Genomic DNA, 27,854 nt, shown 5'->3' on the forward strand with positions numbered 1-27,854 from the left:
TTAGTATAAATTTAAGTTTAAAAACATTCTCTTTCCCTGGTAAGCATCAGTCCCCAAAGTTAGTGCCTGCAGACTTACATTCGGATAAGAAAATTGCTTCCAGCAGCCCGAATTTGCACAGGTTGCATGAAAGTGTAGACCAGGAGTGGATTACTGAAGAGCAGTTTTTTTTTACAAACTGCACTGTGTCATCTGTGTCGTAGGTGTGCAGTGTGCTAGAAAGCCTCGAGCAGGAGTATAAGAGAGAAGAAGACTGGTGCGGTGGTGCTGATAAACTGGGCCCTAACAGTGAATCAGACCATGTCACTCCCATGGTCAGCAAACATCTGGAGCAGAAAGAGGCCTTCCTCAAGGTGAGAACGATGATTTTATTGCAAATACGAAAATAAACGTCAGCATTTTAGGGGGGTTAATGTGGCCTGGACTGATCCAGAATGGCATTCCTGCACAGTAATTAAATCTGACAGGCAGTTTAATGCAAAATAAGATCAAGTGAGTTCATTATTAATGTGCTGCCGCTTGTTGTTGCTAACAGCTGCTACTGCTGAGAAAGTAATGTTAGCCTTGATCCCATCTGCACAGTCTACACACATTTTATTTACTTTTTGTCCTCGTCAAGCGTACGCAAGCGTCAGTAAATGTTGGGCTCTTGGTATTTCAGCATCTAGCTATCAAGCCATCCATTTTTTTGCCACTTATGTGGGGCAGGGTTACAGAGGCAGCACCCCAAGCAGAGAAGCCCAGACTTCCCTCTTCCCAGCCAACTCCTCCAGCTCATCTGGTGGAACGAAGCATTCAAAAGGCAGACAAAAGACGTAACCCAGGACACCCACTCTAGCTACCGTGACAAAAAAGGAGCGAGAGTATTAGCAGTTACATTTTGAAGTAGCACATGTTAGTTAAAGGTAGTGTTTCCATGTTTGCAGGGAGAAAAAAAGAGCTAATGTGTGAGAAGTTCACTCAGAGATAGAGAAAGATGTACAAAAGAAAGATGAGAGACTGTTTTCAAAGGTAAAGACTGCTCAACAAGTGATGTTTGATAAATATAAATACATTTGGTAGCAAAAGGAAAAGTCCAACGTTGTACTGTCTAGGGCTTGTGAAACAGGCATGCTCGCCGCTGCGCTTCTACCCTGGATCTTAGGGTTCCAATTCCCATTGCAACCTCTGATTATAAGGATATGAATGTGTTGACCCGCTGAGTAACATTCGGGTTCTTTCTGCACAATTACAGGCTTGTACGCTAGCCAGACGCAACGCTGATGTTTTCTTGAAGTACCTGCACAGAAACAGCGTCAACATGCCTGGCATGCTGTCCCACGTCAAAGCTCCAGAGACTCAGGTTAAGAGTAAGTAAACACCTCAGAGATAACTGTCATCCTTTCTGGATCTCATTATTACAGTTTACAGGAATCATTACAAATGTTTTTTACACAGTTGGTATAAACCTAAGCCCCTTTCAGACATGCACTCATTGCCGTTAACTCGATGGCATCTTAACATCTCTTCATGTCTGATTGGAAAGTTCCCCAGAGCTTTTAAATAAAAGTCAGGGCAGTGGTCCTTCATATGTCACTTTCAAAAGAAAACAAGTCTGAATGCATGCAGTCACAGTGATAGATGTGTTCACTGAAAATTACAGCTGCACAATTCTCTCATCTAGGTTTATTGAAGCAGTAAACACATTTACATAATAGCATTTTGTCTCAACAACACTGCTGCTAATTTGCAATAAGATAAAAGACTGTGATGGACTTTTGCTATTCCCAGTCTGGGGGAGATCGCCCACTTCCTGAGTATTTGTGGGAGGGTTATAGCAATTTCTCACCTCTCTTTGATTACTGCACGTATACAGTGTTACACTAAACTAGAGTTTATGCTGACAGTGGCATAAATCCATCAGTGCTTTTGCATGTAAGGCTAATAACAAATGCACGAACATAAACATTAATATTAACAGATGTGTGAACTATTCCATGATTAAAAGGGCTTTTTTTTTTAACTTTCCTTGCACCATTTTAATAATTCTGCGACGTTTTGATTTCATGCGTTCAATTTTTTTTTCCTGCGTTTGTTTGCGTGTTAAGCAGAAATTCGTAACCGACTCGAATAAACAAAGTGCTTGTGTCGATTCATCAGATATCTTGAATGAGCTGCTGCAGAGAGAAAACAGAGTGCTTCACTTCTGGACCATGAGGAAGCGGAGACTGGACCAGTGCCAGCAATATGTAGTGTTTGAACGCAGCGCCAAACAGGTGTGTGCTTGTTTATATGTGCAGTGGGAATAAGCACAATCTGATCATGAGGCTCAGCAGATAACTGCATTGTGGTGTTTGATTTACTGCAGACTGAGAAGTAGAAATAAGCCTCGTGTTTGGAGTGGGAGTATATCAGCATATTCGTTTTGTTGGCGAGCAGCTGCAACTTCCATCTTGTTTTGTCTCTCTTTTTGAATTAAACAATGAGTTAGTGTTTCTTTATAATGGCACATTCAACTGGAAGTGCTGCAAACAGGCAGTGATATGTATAAATGTCTTAAGGATGGCTACCATTATGTGGCACAGGACATATAAAGGTTAGAGTTACTGGAAAGCATTTCCAAAGCATCTCTTCAACTCTTTTCCCCCCCCCTACATGTCAACCTGACCTTGGGAAGCTTTTCTGTGAAGAATAAGAGAACTGAGCTAGACCACAGTTCCAAAGAACACTCAATATTTCCCATTCAAACATGTCTCACTTTGAGAAAAGTTTGGTTAATATTGTTTGCAGTAGCAGGCGGGATGCCCTTACACTCTACAAACTGAGCTCATAGCTGGAATGCTTTATTTAAACATGGCATGAGAGAGCCAAAGCAAGTTTGAATCTGCACTCTATTTTCCTGTACTAGGGTGCCTTAGGTTGTTTAATATAAGCCACTTGGCTCCCTCTTGTGGTGTTCGGGTGTATGCACGGACCAATTCTCTTAGCCAATAAAGCCAGATGACATCGAGCGTGTTTCTAGGACATGGCTATTCTAGGCTGGTCCAGGTTTTATCCCCAGGGCCCAGGGCTTGTTTCTGGTCTCACAGTTTGACTGGACCAGTTCTGCCATCACTGGTTGGGAGGTAGACCCAGTTTTAAAGTACGCAAACACTAATAAGGATAGAAATTAAATAGGACATATTTTAAGTGAATGCTAGAAATTTAGGAACTAACTAATTATTTTAATACGTGTTAAATGATTGGATCTGGAGGGAAACCAAAAAACATAAAATGATGCATAATATTTCCATGTCTTGTTATTTTCACAAGGTCATACTGATGTCAACTTTCCTCATCCAGAAGTCCCATGAATGTGATCGTAGGGAATTATAAAGGGAGTCTTAGAGGCAATCTGTATGGCAGAAAATACTACTGAGAGACCACAATCAGTTTAAACACAAGAATTATTGTTAGTTTAAATATACATATACATACTACATAATACACTAAGGGTTTATTTTTTATATTTTTTTGTAGTTTTAAGTGCATTAGGTCCTCAGATTTGGGTAGTCTGTGTTAAACTAAAATCCCTTCACTGTATACATACTCATTTGTGATTGGCTGTTTCCTCAGGCCCTGGAGTGGATCCATGACACTGGGGAGTTTTACCTGTCCACTCACACATCCACCGGGTCGAGCATTCACCACACACAGGAGCTACTGAAGGAACATGAAGATTTCCAGATCACAGCAAAGGTATGTGTGTGTACATTTATGTCTGTTTATTTATCCATAAAAGAAGGAGGACGAGCCTGTTTGCAGTTTTTTTCCTACCTGCTACTTACTGGTTGCGTTGCGTGTATATTTGCACAGTCTCACCCTCTGCTGTGAGGCCCTTTCCCAGGGCGGCATATTGTCCTGTTTCCTCTTTACTGTGTCGCTGTTATTATGTTAGGGAGCAGTCTATTGTGTCCATCAGGCAACACACTGTTTCCTAACACTCTCTTTCTTTTTCTCTGCCATCTACCTTTCCTCTGTATGGCCATCCCTCTCCACTCTGTGCCCCCTCCCTCTCTATTGACAGCAAACCAAAGAGCGGGTAAAGCTGTTGATCCAGCTGGCGGATGGGTTTTGTGACAAGGGCCACGCCCATGCCTCGGAAATAAAGAAATGGGTGTCCTCGGTGGACAAGCGCTACAGGGACTTCTCTCTCCGCATGGACAAATACCGAACCTGCCTGGAATCAGCGCTTGGCATTTCTTCCGACTCAAACAAAGCCGTGAGTGCCCATCGCTGATAACACCATATCTGATCTTTCAAGCAGCTTTAAAAATGAAATTGCACGCATATATGTGTATTTGCGAGATATAACTATGCATTATGACCGTTTGCTTCGACTTTCAGCTTTTCAAAAATCATTTTGTGCTTGATGGGATTAACATTGATATAGCCCAAATAAACTACACCTGGGCTGAATCCTGTTTGTTTAACTGTTGATAAATCACCCACTGGTGTGTGGAACTGCTGAGTGACTGATGTGGCCTGTTGTGCACCACATAATAGCCCTTGGCTCCTGTGTTCTCAGAGTAAAGAGTTGCAACTGGACATCATTCCAGCCAGTGCTCCAGGGTCAGAGGTCAAGTTGCGGGACGCTGCCCATGAACTCAATGAGGAGAAGAGGAAATCAGCACGAAGGAAAGAGTAAGGGCAGCAGACGGGTTGATTTTCCGCTTATTTCCCAGGCCATAGGTTTCAGGCACATCATTTCCAGCTAACATATAAAAACATTTTCAGTTTTTTCAGTGCTGTTGACAATATCTAGCTTGAGGTTAGCTTTCATTTTATATTTACTGTTAAGTAATGTGTAAATTCATGTTAAATAACCCAAACTTCATGTAAATATCATCCTGATTACCTCAGATTCATTCAAGTGTGTACAAAAACTGTTTATAGTGCACAACGACACAGAGTTATGAGCTTTAATGGCACAACTTTGTGTTGCTGATGCTGTAAAAAATATCTGTTGTAACTACTCATAAGCAGCTATAAGCAAGGGGAATTATAATGCTTCCACATAGAGCTGTTCTATGTGTCTTTCCTTGTTAACCAATTTTTTTGTAATATTTACACACACACGGATTACTTCTATCATACCCATTGGTTTGTTTAACTCATTGACGTCATGAAGTCATCTTTAAGAAACAAAAAGGTACAGGTTTTACAAGCACATCTGTGGATAAATTGTTCATAAAATCCTTTAATTTCTTCTTCTTCGTTTCTTCTAAAGTGTTGATCTAAATTGCAGTCTTTAATCTCTTTAGAAATCCTTTTGTTTTTGAGTTATATTTACTTGCATTTTGTCAGTCACAGCAGTGTGCCGTGTGCATCACTTTCTGTATTTCCCAATATTTATATCGTTTCAGATTTATAATGGCAGAGCTGATTCAAACAGAGAAAGCCTACGTACGAGACCTACGGGAGTGTATGGATGTAAGTATTGTAACAGACGCGAGTCTTCACTAAACAGCTGAAAACGCATCTTTTTAAACTTTCTCATAGGTAGCTTTTTGTTCATACTTTTTACTCTTTTTGTTGTGAAGCACTTTGATGTTTATCTTGAAAGGTGCAATACAAATAAAACTTTACGCATTTCATTCTTTGTTCTTGAATTATGACGATATTTTTCTTTAAAATGATTTCCATTTGGTTACACTGCCAGTTTACTTTTTCTTTAAGCTAGACACAAGTCTAGGTGATGAATTAATTATTCTGTGGCGTGCGCGTCTGTGCAGACCTACCTGTGGGAAATGACCAGCGGCGTGGAGGAAATTCCTCCTGGTATTGTCAACAAGGAACACATCATTTTTGGGAACATGCAGGACCTCTATGAGTTTCATCACAAGTCAGTAGTGCATTATTTTGTGACACTTTGTTTTCCTTACCATCAATATCGGTTGATTTAAAAAAAAATCATTGTTAGGTGCAGTGAATCCACAGTTTGACCCTGAAATTTGACCGTCTACCTTTTCCTCTTTCTGTACAGTATTTTCCTGAAGGAGTTAGAAAAGTACGAGCAGCTTCCAGAAGATGTCGGCCATTGTTTTGTAACCTGGGTAAGAGATAAACTTGCACCTTAGTAATTTGTTTCTTTCTACACTATGTTAAATGCTAAAACATGACATAGTACAATAGTCCATTTCTTCTAAAAAGGTTTATGTTTTATCCATATCTCTGGTGAATAAATACTGCTGTTATTTTTCCTGCTAAGGCTGATAAGTTTCAGATGTATGTGAACTACTGTAAGAACAAGCCAGATTCAACTCAGCTCATCGTGGAACATGCTGGACCCTACTTTGATGTAAGATATTACCAACAGCATTAATCTTTTCTGTTCATCCTCGGGGAGTAGAAATACTAAATTTGCATTTTATATCTGAAATTGACTCACTTCGAATCATAATTAATTTAACTCTCATGGTTCCTCTGTGTGCTGCATGATTTAGAATGAATGAAGCACTTTCCTGTAAAAGTGTCTCTTTCCTTTTTCAATTTACAGGAAATTCAGCAAAGACATCGTCTCGCAAACTCTATCTCCTCTTACCTGATCAAGCCAGTCCAAAGAATCACAAAATACCAGTTGCTTCTAAAGGTAGAGCATACATTTAAATGAATCTTAAGAAGGTTTTGTATTTAAATGCCACTGGATTGACACGTTTGTGTGCTCCACTGTAGGAACTGTTAACATGCTGTGAGGAAGGAAAAGGGGAGATCAAGGATGGCCTGGAAGTGATGCTCAGTGTCCCCAAGAGAGCCAACGATGCCATGCACCTCTCTATGCTGGAGGGTGGGTATACATATGTGTACATCTGCTAGTATGTTTTTCTTTGCTTGTCTGTAGCCAGTGACTGAACTGTCACTTTGCTATTTTGAGAGAAAACGAAATATGTTGCTCACTTTTATAGTCAGTTGTATTTCTGACTCAGCTGTGAGTCAGAAGTAAATTTTTTCAACTTGCCTCCTACAAACATATTTGCATTTACTGCAGAAACAAGAAAGCCCCCTTAGGTGATTCTTCCCTGATTTTCCTTTCACTACCTCAGGATTTGATGGAAACATCGACTCCCAGGGAGAGCTGATACTCCAGGAGTCCTTCCAGGTCTGGGATCCTAAGACTCTTATCCGGAAGGGTCGGGATCGACACCTCTTCCTCTTTGAGATGTCTCTGGTCTTCAGCAAAGAAGTGAAAGACTCTAATGGGCGCAGCAAATACCTCTACAAGAGCAAGCTCTTTGTAAGAATTGTTTTATCCGGCTGTACTGAGTGGATCCACGCCAGGTCCTTTGAGACACCTGTTGTTTTTATCTGGGTTACAAGGCTGTTATCACATATTTTTATGCCTCTGTGATGGCAACGGTTGTGGCTGGAGACAGAATGCTTCTCAGTTGCCCCTACTTCTATGAGTCAGCCTGTTTGTCCGCCGCTCCCATTTTGAACTTGATATCTCTCGATCACCTCGAGGGAATTCTTTCAAATCGTACCATTCACTGTGACCTTGGCCATAACGCTGAATATGTCTAAATTAGACACAACTGCATAAAAAAATAATATGAAGTAATGATAAAGATGTTAAGTCTTAAAAAACTTAGCAGAAGAATGCAACTGTAGGATGGTAGATCTGAGATATTTTTATATTTCGTCTAATTTATTTGCACATTTTTCATCTCATCAGACGTCAGAGCTTGGAGTGACAGAACATGTGGAGGGAGATCCTTGCAAGTTTGCCCTCTGGTTGGGGAGGACCCCAACCTCAGACAACAAGATTGTTCTGAAGGTATGAAGATGTTGACTTCGATGGGTTATGGAAAGAGTCATTGCATTCATATTTATTTTAACAGTATTTTAAGATTAACCAACAGATTTACTGAAAGCCTTGAATATTATAACAGATCTGATGTAATCATTTTAGAAGTAATCCTCTTGCAAAAAAGCTTTTCTAGCATTGTTACTATAAAGTTGTGTGAAGAAAGTTTTCATAGGGCTCTATATACAGTACAGTGAAAAACTAAGTACACCCTTACTGCTTCCATGGGAAATAAGAGAGTAAAAAGCAGCCAAGTGCTGCTAATCACAAGTACTTGATTAAATGACCAGTGAATGTGAGCACTTCCATAAAACCAGCTGTTTGAGTGTTGAAGTGTGTGTTAATGCAATCTTCCCAAGAGTGTGGCTATCCCAGCAAATTCAAACTAAGGTCAGATTATGCTCAAACTTAAAGTTCAACTGGAAAATAGCTGAACAAGTGTGGCTTGTGCTGAAGCATTGCCAGGAGAAAACCTCTTCTCTCTAAAAAGAGCATGGCTGCAGAGCTTAGGTTTGCAAAAGTTGCATCTGAACAAACTACAAGACGTCTGGAACAACGTCCTTTGAAAATGGAATGAATCAAGGTGTTTCAGTGGCTCAGTCAAAGTCCAGATGCCAAACTAACTGAAATGCCGTGGCAAGACCTTAGGAGAGCTATACATAAACACATAAACCTCAATGAAGTGAAGCTACATTGTAAAAAAGACTGGGGCAGATTTCCTCCGCAATTATGTGTGAGACTGAAGAAGTCAAACAGTTCAAGTTATTGGTGTTAAAAGTGGTTCTACAAGCCGCTGAATCTTGGGTGTGCTGTGTTTCTCAGAGGAATGCATAAAGTCCTGTGAAAACGCTCTTTTTCATATGGACGTACTTCTCATATGATCACAGGAAGTGGTAAGGTTTTTGATACATGAAGAAGTGTTACTTCATGTCTATAGTTCATCCTCACTAAATCCTCCCTGGCTCCTTTTGTTCAGCCAACAAAGTTCAGTCCCTTTAAGGGGGTGGAGTGTTACTTTCTGCTGCTTCTTCACTCATCACATTAGCATAGCAGTTGATGGGTCATAATCCAAACCTCACAAGCGACTTGGTAATTCTCACGCAGTGAGTCAGAAGCAATGTTTTATGCATGCTGTGTGTGTGTAGATATGCGTTTGCTTTTTGAGACTGACACAGAGAAAGGCTGCCGGGGTGTGTTACGATTTGGCAATGTGTGCTGTACAGCTTTCTGTCTTATTACATAACTTCTGATGATCATCTTAAACTGTATCTTATATAACTCGGCTCCATGGAAGTCATGGTCCTGGTTGCTAAGTGAAAAAGGAAGGGAAGACTCAAATGAGGGTGGTTATAGGATGAAAGCTGCATCTACACATTGAATCTGTGACGTAAATAAACACAGTAATAGACCGTGGTTGCTTTTTGGGGCTCTGAGTGAATATGTGCTCATCATATAGACATGTGAGTCAAGTTAAAGACTGCAGGGCTTAAGCACACTGTGGGAAGAGAGAGAATTAAAATAACTAAATTAGGCCTTATTTGTAGACCTGTGTTTTTCTTGCTATTAATGCTGTCATTGTATTTAAAAAAGAGAAAACAGTACTGTGCACTTAAGAAACCTTGAAATCTAACATATATCTAACCCAGTTATCTGTTATGCACCAGGCTTCAAGTATTGAGAATAAGCAGGACTGGATCAAACACATTCGGGAAGTCATACAGGAGCGAACAATCCACCTGCGTGGAGCTCTGAAGGAACCCATCCACATCCCTAAAGCCACCACAACTAAACACAAAGGCAGAAGGTGAGCTAAAAGTAGATTACTGTCAGGCAAAAAAAAGAAAAGAAATCAGTTTCATGATAATGCCTAGAAGCATTTCAGCCGAACAAAACTATATGGCGTGAAGATAGCCCTATAGGGTAAATGTCATGTTTATTGGTCATAGTAATTATGGGTCTGCTGTAATGATGCCTGCCTGCAGGGATGGAGAGGAGCTGGACAGCCAGGGAGACGCCAGCAGCCAACCTGATACCATCTCTATTGCCTCACGTACGTCCCAGAACACACTGGACAGCGATAAGGTAAAAACACAACTCACGCGGACGTTCGTCATAACCAGTATGTAAGGGAAGCACTTTAGCCACATTAAAAATAGTCAAGTTTTCAGTGCTATTTATTTCTTTTTTTTGTTTTTATTTTGTCCTGTCTTGCTGTGCAGTTCATGCAGTCACATTGCAGCTCTGCTGTCGATTAATGCTGTCACTCAGTAATACGATTGTAAAAAAAAAAAACACAAAACAAATGTGCAAAATGCTTAGATGCAGTCGACTGTCCTCAAGTCGTTTCCTGTGAAATTGTTTGATTGTGTTAGGAGGAAGAAACAGCCCGACTCTCAGAGCTTTAAAGCGGCATGTGTGTGTTTGTTTTTTCGTGTGTATTTGCGCTTGTGGCTGTGGTTATATCTGGTAATAGCACCACAGAAGGCTTGTCCTCCTACGCTCAGTATGATCAACTGTAAAGCTAAAAAACATGCAGCACACACACACACAGATAAAATAGCCTCCCCGTACGTTTATCTCATACTAATTATAAACTGATCACTGGACTCCTGCATCGGTTCCTTATTTTCACGCTTGAGTTGCAGTCGTTTCACATGACCCAAATGTGAAATTTTAATGGTCGAGGGGGTGAGGAGCATCCGCTGAAGTCTAAACTATCACAGACACTGATTAATTAGTCACAGTGCCTCAGTTTAGGCAGCAGTCACATGCATGCACATTTGAAACACAGTAACACCTGCAAATTCAAATTAGCATCTCATTCTCACTTTTTGAATGCATCTCTTTATCTCTCGCTTTGTGCGGACTCCATGAGACGTTTCATTCAAGGGGAAGTGACAGTGGCGTGTTTGTGTTGCCGTGTGTGTGCGCGCTCGTGTTCCTGTGTGCTTTTCAGCTTTAGTGACTGACTTGTTGTGTGTCAGCAGCTTCAGCCTCCCACGCTCACTTCACAGAGGATGCTCGTCTGTATGCCAGACAGGAGAGCACAGTTTTAAGTCCTCACAGCTATCGATCTTACTCTTTGCTTCAAAATACAGGCTACCAGAATGTTTTTACCGCTAATTTTCCCGGTGTGTGTGTTTTGTTTTTCTTGATGAAAGGTTCAGTGTGAAAGTAATTGTTAAAAGACACGGGTGGATTAATTGCGCCGCTTCTGGAAAGTGACACAAGAGAAGGAATCATTTAATCTTCAATAGTCTGATTGTAAGGACCCACAGAGGAGTGTAATTACAGTGGACAGCAGGAAGTTTTCTACTGGCTTTGGAATGTTGGGATCAGGAATTTTAATACTAATTGAAAATGAATGATTATTCCTCTTTTTTAACTTCTACTTACCTGCTTCCCTGCATTCCCTTAGTGTGATTCGAACTTTAGTGGACTGAGACACATAACTCTGCTCTGTAGAGTTTTTCTATTTTTTTTTGGAACTTTTCTTGCAATGAGGGAGTGGAAAACAATGGACAGGTTTGGAGACAGGAGCTCACATCCCATTTCTCAGCTCCTAAGCTCTCTGGCTTTGCCCCACTACCAAAGGGTATGTTTCAGATAATCTGCTTTGCTTTGCCGTGACAATTAATGCAGTGCAGTGTGCTGTGAATAAAATATTGAGCAATAATATATGCTTTGAAAGACTCAAATGGAAGCGCACACAAGCAGTTAGAGCAGTGGTAAGTATCGGAAAACATGGGACGTTTTTACAGTATTTACAGAGTTTTACAGAGTATTTACACTGCAGAGTGTGTAGCTAATGACTGCTGCATGGCTTCACTCCATTTCCAAGACTGTTCATCTGTTGCTAATAATTTTTATGTTTAACATAAATAAACACAAGTTTTCCTTCTTGAAAACGTGTCATTCAAAGATGACAATTATACTCCCAGTGATTACTGAACTACAGCATTAAAAACAGAGAATGTCCATTGCAACAATTATAGTATTAATATATTAAATGTTTTCAGGTCCGTATTTCCCAGAATTGTAATTGCATAAAACATTTTAAATGTTCTATCTTTTCTGCTCTTGTGTTTGCAGAATAGCCACATTTGCTCACCCTCTGTGCCTCCACAACAGATCAAAGCATCATTAGCGACTAGCAGCTGCTTTTTCACTCACATGTTAAAAGGACAAACCTTTTAAAATAACCAGTGAGAAAAATGACTAATCCCGACTCGCTCCACCTCTACCTAAAATTGCCTTTCCTTTCATAGACGATCACGTCGTCAGAATGACGTTTTATTCGGTTGAGCTTGGATGAGTCACCGGTTCATTCTTACACTGTACAGAGCTTCTTGAGTCCCTGTGCTGTTAGCACATGATATTGTGTGGGCACATCTGCTTTACAGTTATTAATTAATTGCCAGGGAAAGTTTTATTGCAGGGTTATTATTTAACATCGAGCAAGTGTTGGTGATAAGATTAATAAAATGCAGAAAACTACTCAGAAATGTTTATGTATATTCTAAGGGAACACAATGAGGCAATAATGGATTGTTTGGAAATTTTTCTACACACTAGCCTAACACCTATTAATATGGAGGTTATCCTCTTGAAAAAACATTCAGAGTACTGTTGTTTCCCTTCCAGCTCTCTGGTGGCTGTGAACTCACAGTGGTCATACACGACTTTGTGGCCAGTAACGGCGGAAGCAACGGGGAGCTGACAGTCCGCCGCGGCCAGACTGTTGAGGTTTTGGAGCGACTGCACGACAAGCCGGACTGGTGCTTGGTCCGGACCACGGATCGCTCGCCAGCCCAGGAGGGCATTGTGCCCTGCTCCATGCTCTGCATCGCTCACTCCAGGTCCTCCATGGAGATGGAGGGCCTCTTCAACCACAAAGGTAGGAGGAGAATAATTTCTTGGCTTATTACAGGTGCACTGAATGATGTTTTTTGATGTTTGTTTTTTCACGAAGCACATCTGAACACTTAAAAACAGCTGCTCGTTGCATACATGCACGAGCATGGACATATCGGATTCGGTTCCTGTTTGCAAATACAACATCGATGACCCATAGAGCCTTCACTTTCCATTAAACAGCTGCTTCGGGGAACACAGACATGTATTTCTAGGTGTTGCTATGCAACTGTGGAAGGCCCACTTGAAGCACAGCAGTTTTTTTTTCATTAGACTCTTTTTTTAAACTTTTTTCATTAACAATTTTACCATTGACAGATGTTATTACTGTCAGAAAACCTGATTTTGTCCTTGTGTTGGTGCCTTTGCTCTTATACCTGACATATTTTGGCAGAAAAAAACACATTTCAAATGGATTTTCTCAATCTGTATGTATTAACACCAAAGCCCTTCTCAAACTAAGTCTAGTCATTCAGCACTCGCCATGTAAGACTTCCAGGAACTTATTTGGGTTGTTATTTGAAGCATTATCTAACACGTGAAGTTGGGCAAAGGACATAAAAACTCGAAGTCTCAACACTGATGAGGGATTGTGGCCGGGATTGTGCAGGCACACAGAGAAGGAGGTACTTCCTCTGAAGGTATTAGATCCAAAAATACACCTATAGCCAGATGGTTCTAAAATAAAATATTTTTTTCCTGAAGTAGGGGCTTGTAGGTCTGCAGCAAAAAATGACACACACAATGAATCCCACTATCCTTACAAGTTATTAATATTTAATTATACTTGTAGCACCAAAAAAGAAGTGCTCATCAATTGGAGTGGCCCTACTCTTACCTTAGCATAAATTACATTTTGCTGTTGGCAAAAGTGGCACTAATTCAGAGTTTTCGATACTACCATATAGCCTAAAGGAAAGCAGAACATATTCCTCAGAACTGTACTGTAGCACATAATTTTGCTTAAGGACTTTCCACCAATGCTAATGCTGCATTGCTGTAAAACATGCATGCTTTTAGTTTAATTAGTCACACAGTGACTTGTAGCTGGCTTAGCTAGATGCTTTATATTCATTTTTTTTCTTATGTGAATATATCATAGGGTTGTCTAGTTATTGCTGTGAACTGTTGTTCTATTGACCAAAACACTCATAATCCAAGCTGTGATCAAATTTCACGTAGCCAGTTGGAGTTATGAGCTGCTGTCATCATGTCTTGAGAGAAGTTTCTGCTTGTGCCTTTCTCTTTTTAATCTGGAAGAGTGGGTGAGAGGTGGACTGCTTGTTTCTATGGTGATATAGCATACAAATATTTTGCTGGCAGCGTCTTTGTAGTCAGTACGAGAAAGGTCTGCATTTAAAATTAAAGAATGCTTGGATGGTGAATACAGGAACTAACAATTTTGGCATTAGCTGAATGATTTACTAGACCGCCACGAGAAGAAAGCTACAATTTTCCAACCAATTATTTTACGCTTTCAACTCCAGCTCTTTGTTTGTCATCCTTACTTCGTTTACTGGGACTCGTGTTTCTTGTCCGTTTGTCACTGTGTGTTTGTGCGGTCAGAGGGGGTGATGAAAAGGAGCCTTTCTCTGCAGGGGTTACTCTCGTCAGAAAGGCTGCTGCTCAAGAGGAGGGAGACAAGGATGACAAAAAAGGGGGAAAAAAGCTTTTTGTGCAGTTTTTGTCAGCCTTTTTTTATTTACAGACCAACCGTGGATGCCGCTTTGTCCAAAGTGGTGGAAGGGTGAAAGTTTAGGGGATTAGGGTGGTCGTCCAGGAAATCTCCCATTTTTCTTGTCATGTCTCACAATCATAGACTGTACGTTAAAGGTAAAAATGTGTATAGATATTCACCCTGACATTTCATCCAGTGTTCTTTGGAGGCATTTTATTTAATCATCAGCTTATGCTCGTCGAAACCTTGAGTTTTCAAGACTATTTTGAGCAGGAATGTCAAACACATTTTACATCGTGGGCCTCCTACACTCCACTTTGAGCTTAAGTAAAAAGTCAAAGAAGCATAACTCTCTGTTAAAACTTTAATTTAGAAATTAAAAAAGAAATCCGTCAACATGACTCTTTGGGTCTTAAGTGTGTAAAATTTCTGGTAGCACATTGAAATCCTAAAATTTCTATAGTATATATTGAAAAAATGGAACATTTTCAGTCATTTAATTGCTTTTCTAATACGTAATGACTTCGGTGTACTATGAATGATGGTGGGAGAGGTGTTTGCTTGTAGTAAAAGTCCAAAATCTGTGTCCTCCTTCACACTTTTCAAAGCCGGTTACGGGGCCAGAATAGAGTCTTTGCAAGGCCGATTTTGGCCCTCAGGCTTTGGGGTTATGTTTGACACCCCTGATTCAGTCTTTTTAAGGTTTCAGTTAATTCTAGCAAGGTAGTAAGCCATATCATTTTTCAGGAAAAATGCCATTATAAATCCTCCAAAAGAAACAAACAGTTCAGTGACAAAAATAAACTGAGGTGAAGCCTCGCAGACAACCAGTGACTACAGCTGCAATTTCTCACCACTAAGAATTCCTGGCAGTTTGAGGCATCTGAGGGGACAGAGTACCATAGAAGGCTTCACATGCAGATGAATTAAGCCACAAAATGTACACTTGGCAGTTTCAGTTATTCAGATTTATGATATGTTTCTTTTGTTTTTCCTGGCTCTGATCCAATTGCTGACAGTTGCACAAGCCTGCGCGTCCCTGCTATGTAATATCACAGATTTGTCAGACATGCAGGTGGACTGCACTGCCCCTCGCGATGGAATAAATACAAAAGTACCCACTTAATGAAACTTAATTTGATTGAATAAGCACTCGGAGTGCCTGTGTATGCCTGTGTGTGCCTGTGTGTGCCCTAACAGCAGAGAGTGTGTTTAAAGCCCAAAGAGATACACATAAACACACACTCATAGTTAAACAGGCAGGTCTTTGTGCGACTAGCTTGCATAACTGCTCAAGGCTGCACAGAGCACAGTTTCAGATGAAGACGCTCCAAAAACAGAGTTATGTGTTGGATAAATAGTCAGTAGTGCCATTCAGAAACTAAATAAATGTAAAAAGAAAATCTGAAATGTGCGCGCAACACTTTTGATGAACAACTTAATAGAAAACATATTCCTTTTTTAAACCAAGCTTTATGCTGTTCATTTGTGTTCGATTTTATAACCAAATCTATATTTGTTCCAAGCATACTGCACAAGTTGTATGCGACCTAATGCCTGTAAAATATGCACCCGCCCACACAAACTGAGTGGGTGCTTCTACAAAGGGTAATACGGTAGAAATGCTGCCTGTTTCCAGACGTCCCCTTGGAACGAGAGAGGCACAGTGGAGGTTTGCCCAATATCCTCACAGCAGCCCACTCGTGAGGGAGGGAGAGAGGGAGGGATGGAGATACAAAGAAAGAGAGAGAAAACATCCTACTCTCTAATGCTGCATTTGACTTTTGCTTTTCTCTCACACTGGACTTCACACTTTCCCTGGAATTTCAGCGACGTAGTTACTGCAGGTTTATTGTTATTTATAAAGATTCTGGGATTTTTTCAAAGGATCTTAAAGCCATTTGGCATACCTTTGGAGATGCTCTAAGGAAATATTTCAAGTCAGAGTTTTATATTCCACTAGCATGGCCCGTGGAATTGAATCTTTAGTGTCTTTGAACCCTTTTTACTCTGTGGATTCGGCGCAGGGAGAACACTCTGACAACTGCAAGTTCTGGCTGTTGGATCTGGGTAGGTGCCATGTGTAGGACAAAAGTAAATTGCTTCCTCTTATCCTGTTAATGCTAGATTTGCTTCTTATGCAGTGTGCTTGGGAAAACACAAATGATAAGTTGCGCTAAGTTGTTCTGGTTTAGCGGCTTGCTGCTATTGTTTGTTCCTCTGGTGAAAATGTAACGAAAGCATAACATTAGGATCTCAATTAGACTATGCTTCTGGTCTTATGACATTAAAACGGGTCTTTTTTTGCTCTAAAGTGCGACATTGAAGCTCCAGCTGTGCAAGAAACAACTGCAACTCTACATTTGTCGTTTTGACAGCTTGTCCTTATTTGCTGGGTTTGCATCAGCTATTTTTGTACGGGCTTTGTGCTGCAATTTCACAGTTCATCTGTCGATCATGTGGTGGCATTATAGCTGCAAAAGTAATTTGGTGAATGCATCGTTACATAATGAAATATTAAAATTCACTAAAATCACCAGGATAAGATTATGTCTTCGTTCCTGTTGAAATCCAGGTTGGGCTCACAGATGGACAGAGGGTGTTGTTGAGGTCAAACTGACGAGAAGGGGAGAATGAGGACTCTTAAACAATGGAATCCCTTTCCTTTTTAATGTTTTCACAGGTGTCTGCTAGATACAGTGTGATAAACCATTACAAATCACCCAAATATGCACTAGTTCTGCCAGAATGTGCACTGGGTGGTCTCTCATCCCATTACCACTCCCTTCCCTAAATGTGGCTGTTGGTGGCAAGCCCTCTCTAGCGTTGTACACATTTTTTCAGATCATCTACCAAAATCCCCTGGAGCTCTCCCCACACGCTGCACCTCCGCCCCTAAAAGCACGTTCCCAGCCACACCAACTGATGTTTATGGCTTTGTGTGTTTGTTTTGGTTCTTCTTGGCAAGATTAGGGCACATGAAAGATGCTCCCCTGGTGACACCTCTGGAATCCCAGGCATGCTTCTGTTGAACAGCGCTTTTTTGGATCACTGCAGTTGTACAAAAGCCCCTCCACCTACCCCACTTTTATTCTTAGAGACACAAGAACACACATAAAGTTGTAAATCTAGCATGTTCTTTGCAGCAGCGTAAAGGAGCATCGACTGAGTTGTCACATTGTGTCGGAAGCTTGCTGATAAATCACATAATGCTTAAGTAGTATTAGAACATCTGGTGGGTTCTTCTGAAGGACATTAGCCCACAAAGTTAAAGTGAATAGGAGTATTGAGAAGTCTATCACAAGTACTGTTGTTTTGTATGTTTAGCCAGAATTATGAAGAAAGTAGAATACATTTTAAGTTTTTCTCATCTATGTACGTATACTTCCTAACCAATTTATTAGACCACCTGCAAAAAAATATTATTATATATTATTATGTTATTTATTAGGCAAATAAGAAACTGAATTCCTGTTTCTGTATCTAAGGATGAGCCTGCAGGCTGGACTGTTCTCAGTGCGCCCCAGGGTGGCTGTGGCTACAATGTAGCTTGCCATCACCAGTGTGTGAATGTGTGTGTGAATGGGTGGATGACTGGATATGTAAAGCGCTTTGGGGTCCTTAGGGACTAGTAGAGCGCTATACAAATACAGGCCATTTACTGTTCTAAGAAGTCAGCAATTAATCAAACTTTTAACTGCTAAACCAGATTTTTTTTCAGCTTTTTTTGTAAAAGAGTACGTTTTAAAATCCAAAAATAAAATTAATGATAATACAATAAAGAAAAAATATCTAAATGTAAGTTATAGAAAAACTCAAACTTCTTTAAAGCGGACACTGTTGCTCCCGCTGCCAGTAGAACATTCTGTGTTATTTTTAGCAGCAAAATTGAAAGGTCTTCAAGGATGATGCCTATAATACAGTTCATGCAGTTATAGCTCATTTGAACAAAAAACATGATTTATTTCTGTGATTTAAATATATATATAGGCAAGGTGGTTAGCACTGTTGCCGCACAGCAAGAAGGTCCTGAGTTCAATTCCACCATCAGGCCGGGGTCTTTCTGTGTGGAGCATGTTCTCCCCGTGTCTTTGTGGGTTCCCTCCGGGTACTCCGGCTTCCTCCCACCATCCAAAGACATGCAGCTTGTGGGGATAGGTTAATTGGATAATCCAAATTGCCACTAGGTGTGAATGTGCGAGTGAATGTGAGTGTGAATGGTTGTCTGTCCCTGTGTGTTGGCCCTGCGACAGACTGGCGACCTGTCCAGAGTGTACCCCGCCTCTCGCCCTATGACAGCTGGGATAGGCTCCAGCGCCCCCCGCGACACTGAAAAAGGAGAAGCGGAAGCGAATGGATGGATGGATGGATTTAAATATAATTGCCAGTAAAAGAATAAAATTAAAAAGAAGGCTTCAAACAAATTGCCACTTCCCTCTGTTTGTTTCCCCACGAGCGAGAGGCTGACCAGCTGTTCGAGAGGTGTCTCACACTTTCATTTACACTCCTGTTAGATCAACATCTTCAGTTTGCCACTTAACACTTATCAAGCCAAAGCTTGAAGATTTTTAAGCATGAGACAGGTGGGACTAGTGAAAAATCAACAGCGTCACACTTACTACTTATGTAAACAATATCTTGCACACTGTATATCTGCATATTGATCACAATAAATAACCAGCACATTCCATTCTCTGCTTATGTATATGCAAACCTATAAAATTCCAGTGCAGTTATGAAGACAGTTTTACCTCACTGCTACTGTTTTATAAAGTAGTATTTTTTGCTATTATTTGAATTACATCAAGGTGAGGCTATGAAACAAGTAGCTGTACCTCATGCTTGTTAACCACCACATGTCTGCAGGAACCACAGTCCATTTGCTCTTCATGAGAAGTCCTCACTGGGCAACCGTGGCTCAGGGGGTTGGGAATCGCATCTGTAACCGGAAGGTCGCCGGTTCGATCCCTGGGCTCTCTGTCCTGGTCGTTGTGTCCCTGGGCAAGACACTTTACCCTACTTGCCTACTGGTGTTGGCCAGAGGGGCCGATGGCGCGAAATGGCACCCTCGCTTCTGTCAGTCTGTGGTTACAACTGTAGCTGCCTCCACCAGTGTATGAATGTGAGAGTGAATGAATAGTGGTATTGTAAAGCGCTTTGGGTGCCTTGAAAAGCGCTATATAAATCCAATCCATTATTATTATTCTCTGTGCTTTCCTAGTGAAAGCAGCAGTTTTCACCTAAGTGCTGGAGCTGATCAGTGTGGTCTCTCACTTCAGTGATCATTTTAGCGGTTACCTTAATCACTTTAGCTTGGGTTAAATTTGATTTAACTGCTACAGTTTATCAGTCTGGGTGAACGTATCAAAGACTCATCTGGTTCCCATTAGTGAACAACAGTTGTCTAATGCAGGTATTTACCTACACTCTTCCTGATATTAAACACTAATAAATCAAAGGTCTAGTCAGCACCTGTAGTTTTAACTTTTAGCATGAATAGTGGATCAAATGTAAACATGATTTGGGGAAGGATTCAGAACTCATAAGTGAGGGATTTGGAATCCTCGGAGACCAACAAAGGTATTCTGAGTCATCAGAATTACAGCCTTAAACAGGATCTGTGAATGCACCCGTGACTAAAAAATTCCAGGGTAGTACTGTAACCAGCAATTGTGACTGGTTTTCATTTAGTACTGCAGGGGATCTGTTAGAGGAGAGCATTTTACAAAGCTCCCCCACAAATCTGCTCTAACCAGCGAGGTTGCACGTAAAACTTTTGAGCCAACAAAAGCGATGAAGTTGCCCTCAAGCAAAACACACAAATCTTCGACACCCCCTGTTGTCTTTAAATAGTGTTTGGGTGGAAAATATTGATTTGCAAAGCGTCCCAAGTTTCCCCTTCCCATCCCTTCAAGATGTTTGAACAGAATGAAAGCAACCTGTAAAAAACATGTGTTCTCATTTCTGTGCCATCAAAGTGCACCATATTGAAAGATTTTTACCGTGAGAAGAAGATGGTGCGAGGAATCTTAGTAAAGATGGATTTAAAGCCTTTGCAGTGCCTGATGTGGGAGATTCTTGTTGTTGAGGAACCGAGCTGTCTTCATTCCTTTGCATGTGACGTAAGAACACATTCTATAAGTAAGAAGAAAAGTCTTCTGGAGGCTTAATGACGGCCACACATTCACATGTTGCTGCATTAAGTCAGGCTGGGTGAAATCGTCCAATGAAGAACGGCAGAAATTCCACACCTGCTATTCATAAAAGCCGTTCGGCTCAGGCGTGTGCCTTAATCTTTTGCAGCTGCACCTTTTTAAATGCTCTAATGACTGAATTTGAGTATTTTAAACCTTGCCTTTAGTCTAGCTGTAAAACCTAGATAACTTCTAAAAGATGAAAAACATCTCTCTGTTCTCCTTTCTGGATGTTTGTTTTCAAGCTCATCGTGTTTTCATGCAAACAATTTAAAGCAGAGTGATGTAGGAGGAGAGTGTGTTGTCCTGACTCATCGCCCCTGTATGAATAAACATATTTTTGCAGTCACTTCCTCACTGGAAGTCGTGTCCACAATGAAAAGGTCATCACCGCCTGTATCAAGAAATGGCCTTTAATTTAACTCGCTGTATTAACAGCAAGGATCTTTAAGCTGGAGCTGGAGCGAGGAGAGCGGATCACCGGAGGCGATTCAAACCATCAATCCCGACAGTGATCATGGGCAACGTGAACTCGCTACAGAATAAGATTGACGAACTGTGGCCCCAGTACTTTTGTCCAGTTAGATTATTTCTAAGATTAAAAAAACAGTATCGTTTAAAATCCCTAATTTTATGTTATTATTATACGATGTTTGCATGCACTGGGGATGCTTTCATAATTTTTCTATAACTACAGCTCTCCGTCGTGCATAAAAATTGTAGCTGACATGGTGATTGATAATAATTTGGCCAAATAGAGAAAAAAAAACATAGTATAAAACAATCTTGGGATGAAAGTGTGTCCAACAGTACATGTCCACCGTGGCTGACAAACTGTGCAGCAGTGTAATTAATTTCAATTAATTAACATAATGTATTCTGTGGTATCCACTGCTTGTGGTTTTTGTTTTTCTTTCTCTCATGAAATGAGCAGATCGAGAAAAACTTTTAAATCAGGTTGTTACCCTCGGTTGAACTGCTTGAGGATATCCACCCTCATCCTGAGATTGCTCAGAGATTGTCAGAAGCTTGTTTAGTTGTCAGACTTGTGAGTCTCCCATCAGCATTTTCAGCGAGAGCAAAGGAAGCTAAAGAGGAGGATGGTAGTGCAGTGAATGATAAAGGGTGATACAAGGGCAAACAAATTAAGCTTAGAGGGAGATAAGTAAGAGTAAATGAGCAGAGACAGGTGAGACAGACAGATGGCTGTATGTTTGAAGTACTCAGACAAAGCCTCAAGCATCCCTTTATACTGCGTTATTTTCTCACCGCTCCATTTCTAGTCGAAGAAAAAGAGCTTTCCTCCTACAGATTCCCCGAGGAACCGTCATCACTGTGAGAGGGGGAGGAGGCCATCCTGCCTCCTGCACAGAGCACAAACAAACACATCCACAGTTATCTTTAACATATATTGACTTTATTTTTTTCTTCTCTCTGCCTCTAGGCTATGTTACATATGCATAGAGTTTTGTTTAATGCCGAAATAGATGAGTTGGTGACACTTAACATCTTAACATGAATATGTATGATTTTTGCAATGAGCAAAAATTCAACAGATTTGATTTGGGTCATACTTGCATATTCCAGGACGAGTTTGTGCCAGTGTAAAAGCATGTGTGATGTAAACAAACCTTCACAACAGCACAATCAGATAGCATTAATCACATGGATTAGCTGTCCATTGTTAGTCCCTGATTTGAAAGATCTGCCAGTCAGTGTAAAACTGAAAAAAGTTTGTTTTTTTCTTTAATGGTTGCATGTTCTTTGCGTTTCGTTTGAGTAACACTGGATGTGCTTCGTTCTCTTTCCTCTGTCCATTCAGACACCTTGTCCGTATCCAGCAATGACGCCCTGCAGCCCGGCTCCAGCCAAACGCTGGGTCCTCACAGCTCCCCAGGTCCCAAACGTCCTGGAAACACACTAAGGAAGTGGCTGACGAGTCCGGTTCGGCGGCTCAGCTCCGGTAAAGCCGACGGCCACGTCAAAAAGCTCGCCCACAAGCATAAGAAGAACCGCGATGGCACGAGGAAGAACATGGACGCGATGCCCGGCTCGCAGAAGGACTCTGACGACAGCGCCGCCACTCCACAAGATGAGACCCTGGAAGAAGTAAGACGACGCACCGTAATGCTGAATAACTGTGACCATGTCTGACTCTGAACTACCACTTGTTCTTTATTTCTCTCCAGCGTATGCGCAATGAGGGGCTGAGCAGCGGCACCCTGTCCAAGTCTTCCTCATCGGGCATGCAGAGCTGCGGTGAGGAGGAAGGAGAAGAGGGGGCGGACGCTGTCCCGCTGCCTCCCCCAATGGCCATTCAGCAACACAGCCTGCTTCAGCCCGACTCTCAGGATGACAAGGTGGGGACATGCAGAGCAATCGAGACGCAGTCATAAATATATGATGTACACACAACAGCTCATCATGTGCATCAGCAAGAGAGACAGTAAGATAGATTGAACAGCATAAAGTGGACAAATATTTGAGCTTTTTCTTTGTTTATTTCTGTTTGTATTTGTTCTGTTATTAATCCACATGACTCATAGGCAGCAAGATTTTTAACTTGCTCCTCCACTCACAGCTTAAAATAACAGCTTAACTTTATTTTGGCACTAATAACTCTGCCTGTTTTCTCCTATTTTCTTAATGGTTGCATGTTCCCTCCTTCAGCATTATGTTGATTTCTGTTCTGCTTCTCTTCTGTCCCAGTTTCCCTATCTGTCCATGTGAAACCCTCTAAATGATCCTATCTAGATTTTTCCTTTCTTTCCTTTCTGTCTAATTAAATTCCCTCTGCATGTTTTTTCTTCTTTTTTTTCTTCTTTTTTTGCTGAAGTGAATCCATTTACATGTCTTTGCAGTAGCAAAATGTCTGTGACATTAAATGGTTGTGCATTGTGGATCGTTTAAATCTCACCCTGCCCTTTGTGCCTCCGACTAAGCTCTGTAGCAGAGGCAAACTTTCCGTCCAATGGAGTATTTTTTCGACCAATTATGGCGCGTGTGCTTGAAGAGCACTCCAATCACAGTTTCCCCCTGACCTAAACCCACCTCATAACCCCTGTTTTCCCAAGAATATAGTCTGTGATTGGCTCCAAGTTGGCTCCCAATTAACCCTTTTATTAGGGAGATCACACAAACCAAGTCTTTATTTGGACATGTGGAATATCGAGGTCCAAATCACGACAATGGTGAGCTCAAGTCTCTAAGAATGTATGACTCCTGTATGCATGCAACACCTAAAAGTTCTCCATTCACAGTGTCTTGAAGATTAACCGTTAGTTTTCTTTATTCCTTCCATTTCTTCTCTCTCTTTCAGTCTGCATCTCGGCTGTCTGGCCGTCCCAGTAGCTCAGAGACACCCAGTGCGGCTGAACTGGTCAGTGCCATCGAAGAACTGGTGAAGAGCAAGATGGTGAGATGGATTTCATAAACACTCACAAATACTTGCAAATGAGGCCCACTTGCACACAGAACAATTTTAATAGATGTAGATACAAGCGCACGCTTTCTTTCTGGTGTTAGTGACAGAGAATGGCATCATTGCCAGCAAGTCATCTGTCAAAACTGTGACTAACTATCCCAGCTGTCCTCTGTTCCAACAAATGGGCACTGCACGCTGGCGAATATCCCCAGTATACTCATGCAGACTGGCCTCCACGTATATTATGCTTCATTTCGATAAAGATAAGTAAGTGGAACATATTTTTCTGCCTCTTAATTTCTTAATTCTTTAATTCAGTCACTGGAAGACCGTCCCAGTTCTCTGTTGGTGGAGCAAGGTGACAGCAGCTCTCCCTCTCTCAATCCCTCCGACAACTCCCTCCTCTCCTCCTCCTCACCCATCGACGAGGTGGACGAGCGCAAATCTGGCTTCCTCAAGAGAAGACAGTGAGTTATAAGTCCTGTTGGTGTTTTTATAAATAAAAGCTGCTTGAACCCAGACAGTAAATGATGTTTGTCCTCATTCGTGTGCTTATATGGAGCATTTCTGATATTCATCCACAGCTGAGCGTTGCATTCGTCTTACGTGACAATTTCTGTGTGTTCTTTCTCTCAGTTATGTACTTCTGGAGCTGGTGGAGACTGAGAGAGACTATGTCAGAGACCTGGGATCAGTGGTGGAGGTAAGAAAAGAAGACAATCTGGATAAATAAATTTTCGGACATAGTTGTTGGTCAGCGTTTGCTTGTGCTTCTTACACTTTGGGTGGCTCTTTCTTTCAGGGCTACATGAGCAGAATGAAAGAGGAAGGAGTTCCAGATGACATGAAAGGAAAAGACAAGATTGTTTTTGGAAACATCCATCAGATCTATGACTGGCACAAAGAGTACGCTGGCAGAATCCTTCAGCTGTAGTACCTGCCCCTGCTTCAGGGCATATGCAGCATTATACAAAGAAAATGTCAACATGCTGTTTCTTGGCAGGTTAAATCACATGTCTGTATCCATTCACAGTTTTTTCCTGGGAGAACTTGAAAAGTGTTTGGAGGATCCTGACCGGCTGGGACCGTTATTTGTCAAACAAGTAAGAAATGCACTAGTTTTGCAGCATGATTTTGTTAAAGAGGGTATTACGTGTTCTTATCTGTAATATTCTTTTCTGTTTTTGTTGCAAATACAGGAACGGAGACTGCACATGTATATTGTGTACTGCCAAAACAAGCCTAAGTCTGAGCACATCGTGTCGGAGTATATTGATACGTACTTTGAGGTAAGATTGTTTAATCATTTTGCACCTCATAGCCACAGCATGCTATCTGTATTGTATTGTCCGTGTCATGAGTCAGGTCCCGGACATGATAGATTTTTATTTTTCTTCAGGACCTGAAGCAGCGACTGGGACACAGACTGCAACTCACTGACTTACTCATCAAACCTGTCCAGCGCATAATGAAGTACCAACTGCTACTGAAGGTAAATCTTTTTCTGTACAACATAAATTATGATCAACGCAGTCTGAATTTCTCTCCTTACCTCTGTTAACTTCTTCACAGGATCTTCTTAAAATTTCTAAGAAGGCTGGAGTGGATGCCACAGAGCTGGAGGTACAATCGAGAAAAAGCCCAGGATTCAGCACAAAACTAATGAAGCAATAATAATCTGTTGTGTTTTCCAATGAATGCTGTGAAAGTATCATAACTAGATAAGTAGTTTTTAACTTTTTTTTTCTCTCGTGTTCTTCCACAGAAAGCTGTAGAAGTGATGTGCGTGGTCCCAAAACGCTGCAATGACATGATGAATGTTGGGCGCCTTCAAGGCTTTGATGTAAGTCTCCCTTTGGTACCTCTGATAGTGTGTGAATGTTTCCAAAATACATAATACAATAGAGTAAATGCTTCACATTTTTTGTCTTGCTTCAGGCAACTGCCACTAGGTGTCAGTGTGCGCTTGTTTTTGCAGCTCTAGTTTGTTGTCGGATTTTGTGTGTTTTCATTTTTTCTAATAACTTATCCAAAATAAAACTATTTAAGAAAACTCCTTCACCATCTAGAACTTTCTTTGGATTGCCTGTTTGTTTCTCAGGGTAAAATTGTGGCTCAGGGCAGATTGCTTCTCCAAGACACTTTCATGGTTTCAGACCAGGATGGAGGGCTCCTATCCAGGATGAAAGAGAGGAGAGTGTTTCTGTTTGAGCAGATAGTTATCTTCAGTGAACCCCTGGACAAAAAGAAGGGCTTCTCTACTCCTGGCTACCTCTTCAAGAACAGCATTAAGGTGAATACAGCTCACTTAAATAGCTTTGAGACCAACTGTGGACTTACTTTGGATTGTCCCTATTGATCATGAAGCTAAACCTGCTCTATTTTATTTCATATCTATATATTTTTTCTTATCTTTGTCTCTTTACCCTTGCCTGCCACATAACTTCAGGTGAGCTGGTTGGGTCTAGAAGAAAATGCTGATGACCCCTGCAAGTTCACACTGACCTCCAGGTCATCTAGTGGCAACCTGGAGAGGTACACTTTCCATTCACCAAGTCCTGGAGTCAGTCAAGTCTGGATCCATCAGGTCAGCCAGATCCTGGAGAATCAGAGAAATTTCCTCAATGGTAAGAAATTGTTGTGAATACTGTAACACACAAAATTACATTTTTACATAAAACATTTTGACACTCTTGGTCCTTTTAGTTTAAGAGGGCTATTAAGTTGTTAAAAAAAAAACCTCTTGTCTGCTCCCACAGCTTTGACGTCACCTATAGAGTATCAGAGGAACCATGTGGGAGGTGGTGGGCCAAGCGGTCCACCTAGCAGCAGCAGTACTGCAGGTCTACCAGGAGGCAGCAGCTCCAACAGTACCTGCAATATGGGGGGAGGAGGTGGCGGCGAAGGCAGCTCTGGAGGATCAGGGGGTAGCGCCTCCTCCCTGTGCGGCCCGCGCTCCCGACCATCTCGCATCCCCCAGCCGTCCTCACGCCTCCCCCAGCCTGTTCACCACCATCACCCCCCGGGCCCCGAGGGTCCCGACAGATCAGCAGGTATGTGGTCACTCTGCCACCCACAGCCGCTTCAGTCCCTCTCCTCTAACCCCCGTTCAGGCAACACAGCTAATGGAGAGCTGTTAGCCTCAGAGGTCCCTAAGATGAGGATGCTGGATAGTCCTCATGGAAGTAACAGTAATAACAGTAACAGGCCATCAGGTAGTATGGACAGCAGTGTCAGACAGGTTCTCGGAGGCTCAGAGGAAATGCCGAAGCATCAAATGGCCAGCAGACCACAGATGCCAGTAGCTCCTCTGAATTTTCATCTCAAAAGCCCTCGAGTTGGGACAGTTTCACCTCTGATATTACCTCAAACTCCCGGAGGAGGAGGAGGAAAGGAAGCGTTCGTCCCCACCAGCCCAGCTCATAAAGGCAACGCTTTCTGGGCCATAGTCCCCGCTCTGCCTCCCTCTCCTGCCAGCAGGCCAGGTTCCTTCTCCTACCCCAGTGACAATGGTGGCAGTGGAGGCGACTCTCTGGGCAGAGGAAGTTACGGGACTCCCTCTCATCACCGCCACTCCAGCCACAGTAAGGACATAGATCGCATGAGCACCTGCTCCTCCACCAGCGAGCAGTCCATACACTCCACCCAGAGCAACGGGGTAAGATGCCAAGTCGAGGCCCAGGCTTCAGCGAGGCCTAGAGTACTTACTAGTCACTAACCTCACCCTTAGTGGCTGCCTGTCTGCCAGTCAGTCAACCTGCCGCTGGCTCTGAGAATGGCTTTTAAATTCAACAACTACTACTGCTGCTGAAACACTTGAAT

At 41.7% G+C, this 27,854-nt stretch overlaps 1 protein-coding gene across 4 annotated transcripts in view; it reads left to right on the top strand.

Annotated features, from left to right (window-relative positions):
• The window catches only part of triob (trio Rho guanine nucleotide exchange factor b), a 107,035-nt gene that overhangs the window by 72,086 nt on the left and 7,095 nt on the right, over window positions 1-27,854 (top strand). For all 4 annotated transcript variants that reach the window (XM_085473200.1, XM_085473203.1, XM_085473201.1 and 1 more), the window contains 31 exons: window positions 204-353; window positions 1,235-1,349; window positions 2,140-2,255; window positions 3,595-3,717; window positions 4,046-4,240; window positions 4,547-4,662; window positions 5,385-5,451; window positions 5,754-5,863; window positions 6,005-6,074; window positions 6,230-6,319; window positions 6,518-6,610; window positions 6,694-6,805; window positions 7,062-7,252; window positions 7,691-7,792; window positions 9,487-9,626; window positions 9,805-9,904; window positions 12,467-12,719; window positions 22,431-22,717; window positions 22,798-22,968; window positions 23,928-24,023; window positions 24,351-24,499; window positions 24,669-24,735; window positions 24,835-24,938; window positions 25,066-25,135; window positions 25,232-25,321; window positions 25,432-25,524; window positions 25,605-25,655; window positions 25,798-25,875; window positions 26,134-26,325; window positions 26,482-26,659; window positions 26,792-27,690. In XM_085473200.1, the coding sequence (XP_085329326.1) occupies window positions 204-353; window positions 1,235-1,349; window positions 2,140-2,255; window positions 3,595-3,717; window positions 4,046-4,240; window positions 4,547-4,662; window positions 5,385-5,451; window positions 5,754-5,863; window positions 6,005-6,074; window positions 6,230-6,319; window positions 6,518-6,610; window positions 6,694-6,805; window positions 7,062-7,252; window positions 7,691-7,792; window positions 9,487-9,626; window positions 9,805-9,904; window positions 12,467-12,719; window positions 22,431-22,717; window positions 22,798-22,968; window positions 23,928-24,023; window positions 24,351-24,499; window positions 24,669-24,735; window positions 24,835-24,938; window positions 25,066-25,135; window positions 25,232-25,321; window positions 25,432-25,524; window positions 25,605-25,655; window positions 25,798-25,875; window positions 26,134-26,325; window positions 26,482-26,659; window positions 26,792-27,690 (4,668 nt within the window). The remainder of the gene's footprint in view (window positions 1-203; window positions 354-1,234; window positions 1,350-2,139; window positions 2,256-3,594; window positions 3,718-4,045; window positions 4,241-4,546; window positions 4,663-5,384; window positions 5,452-5,753; window positions 5,864-6,004; window positions 6,075-6,229; window positions 6,320-6,517; window positions 6,611-6,693; window positions 6,806-7,061; window positions 7,253-7,690; window positions 7,793-9,486; window positions 9,627-9,804; window positions 9,905-12,466; window positions 12,720-22,430; window positions 22,718-22,797; window positions 22,969-23,927; window positions 24,024-24,350; window positions 24,500-24,668; window positions 24,736-24,834; window positions 24,939-25,065; window positions 25,136-25,231; window positions 25,322-25,431; window positions 25,525-25,604; window positions 25,656-25,797; window positions 25,876-26,133; window positions 26,326-26,481; window positions 26,660-26,791; window positions 27,691-27,854) is intronic.

The sequence above is a fragment of the Copadichromis virginalis genome, linkage group LG11 (genome assembly GCF_057382275.1).
Source record: "Copadichromis virginalis isolate Kocher_CV1m ecotype Utaka linkage group LG11, C_Virginalis_male_GT1.1, whole genome shotgun sequence".
Lineage (NCBI taxonomy): Eukaryota > Metazoa > Chordata > Actinopteri > Cichliformes > Cichlidae > Copadichromis > Copadichromis virginalis.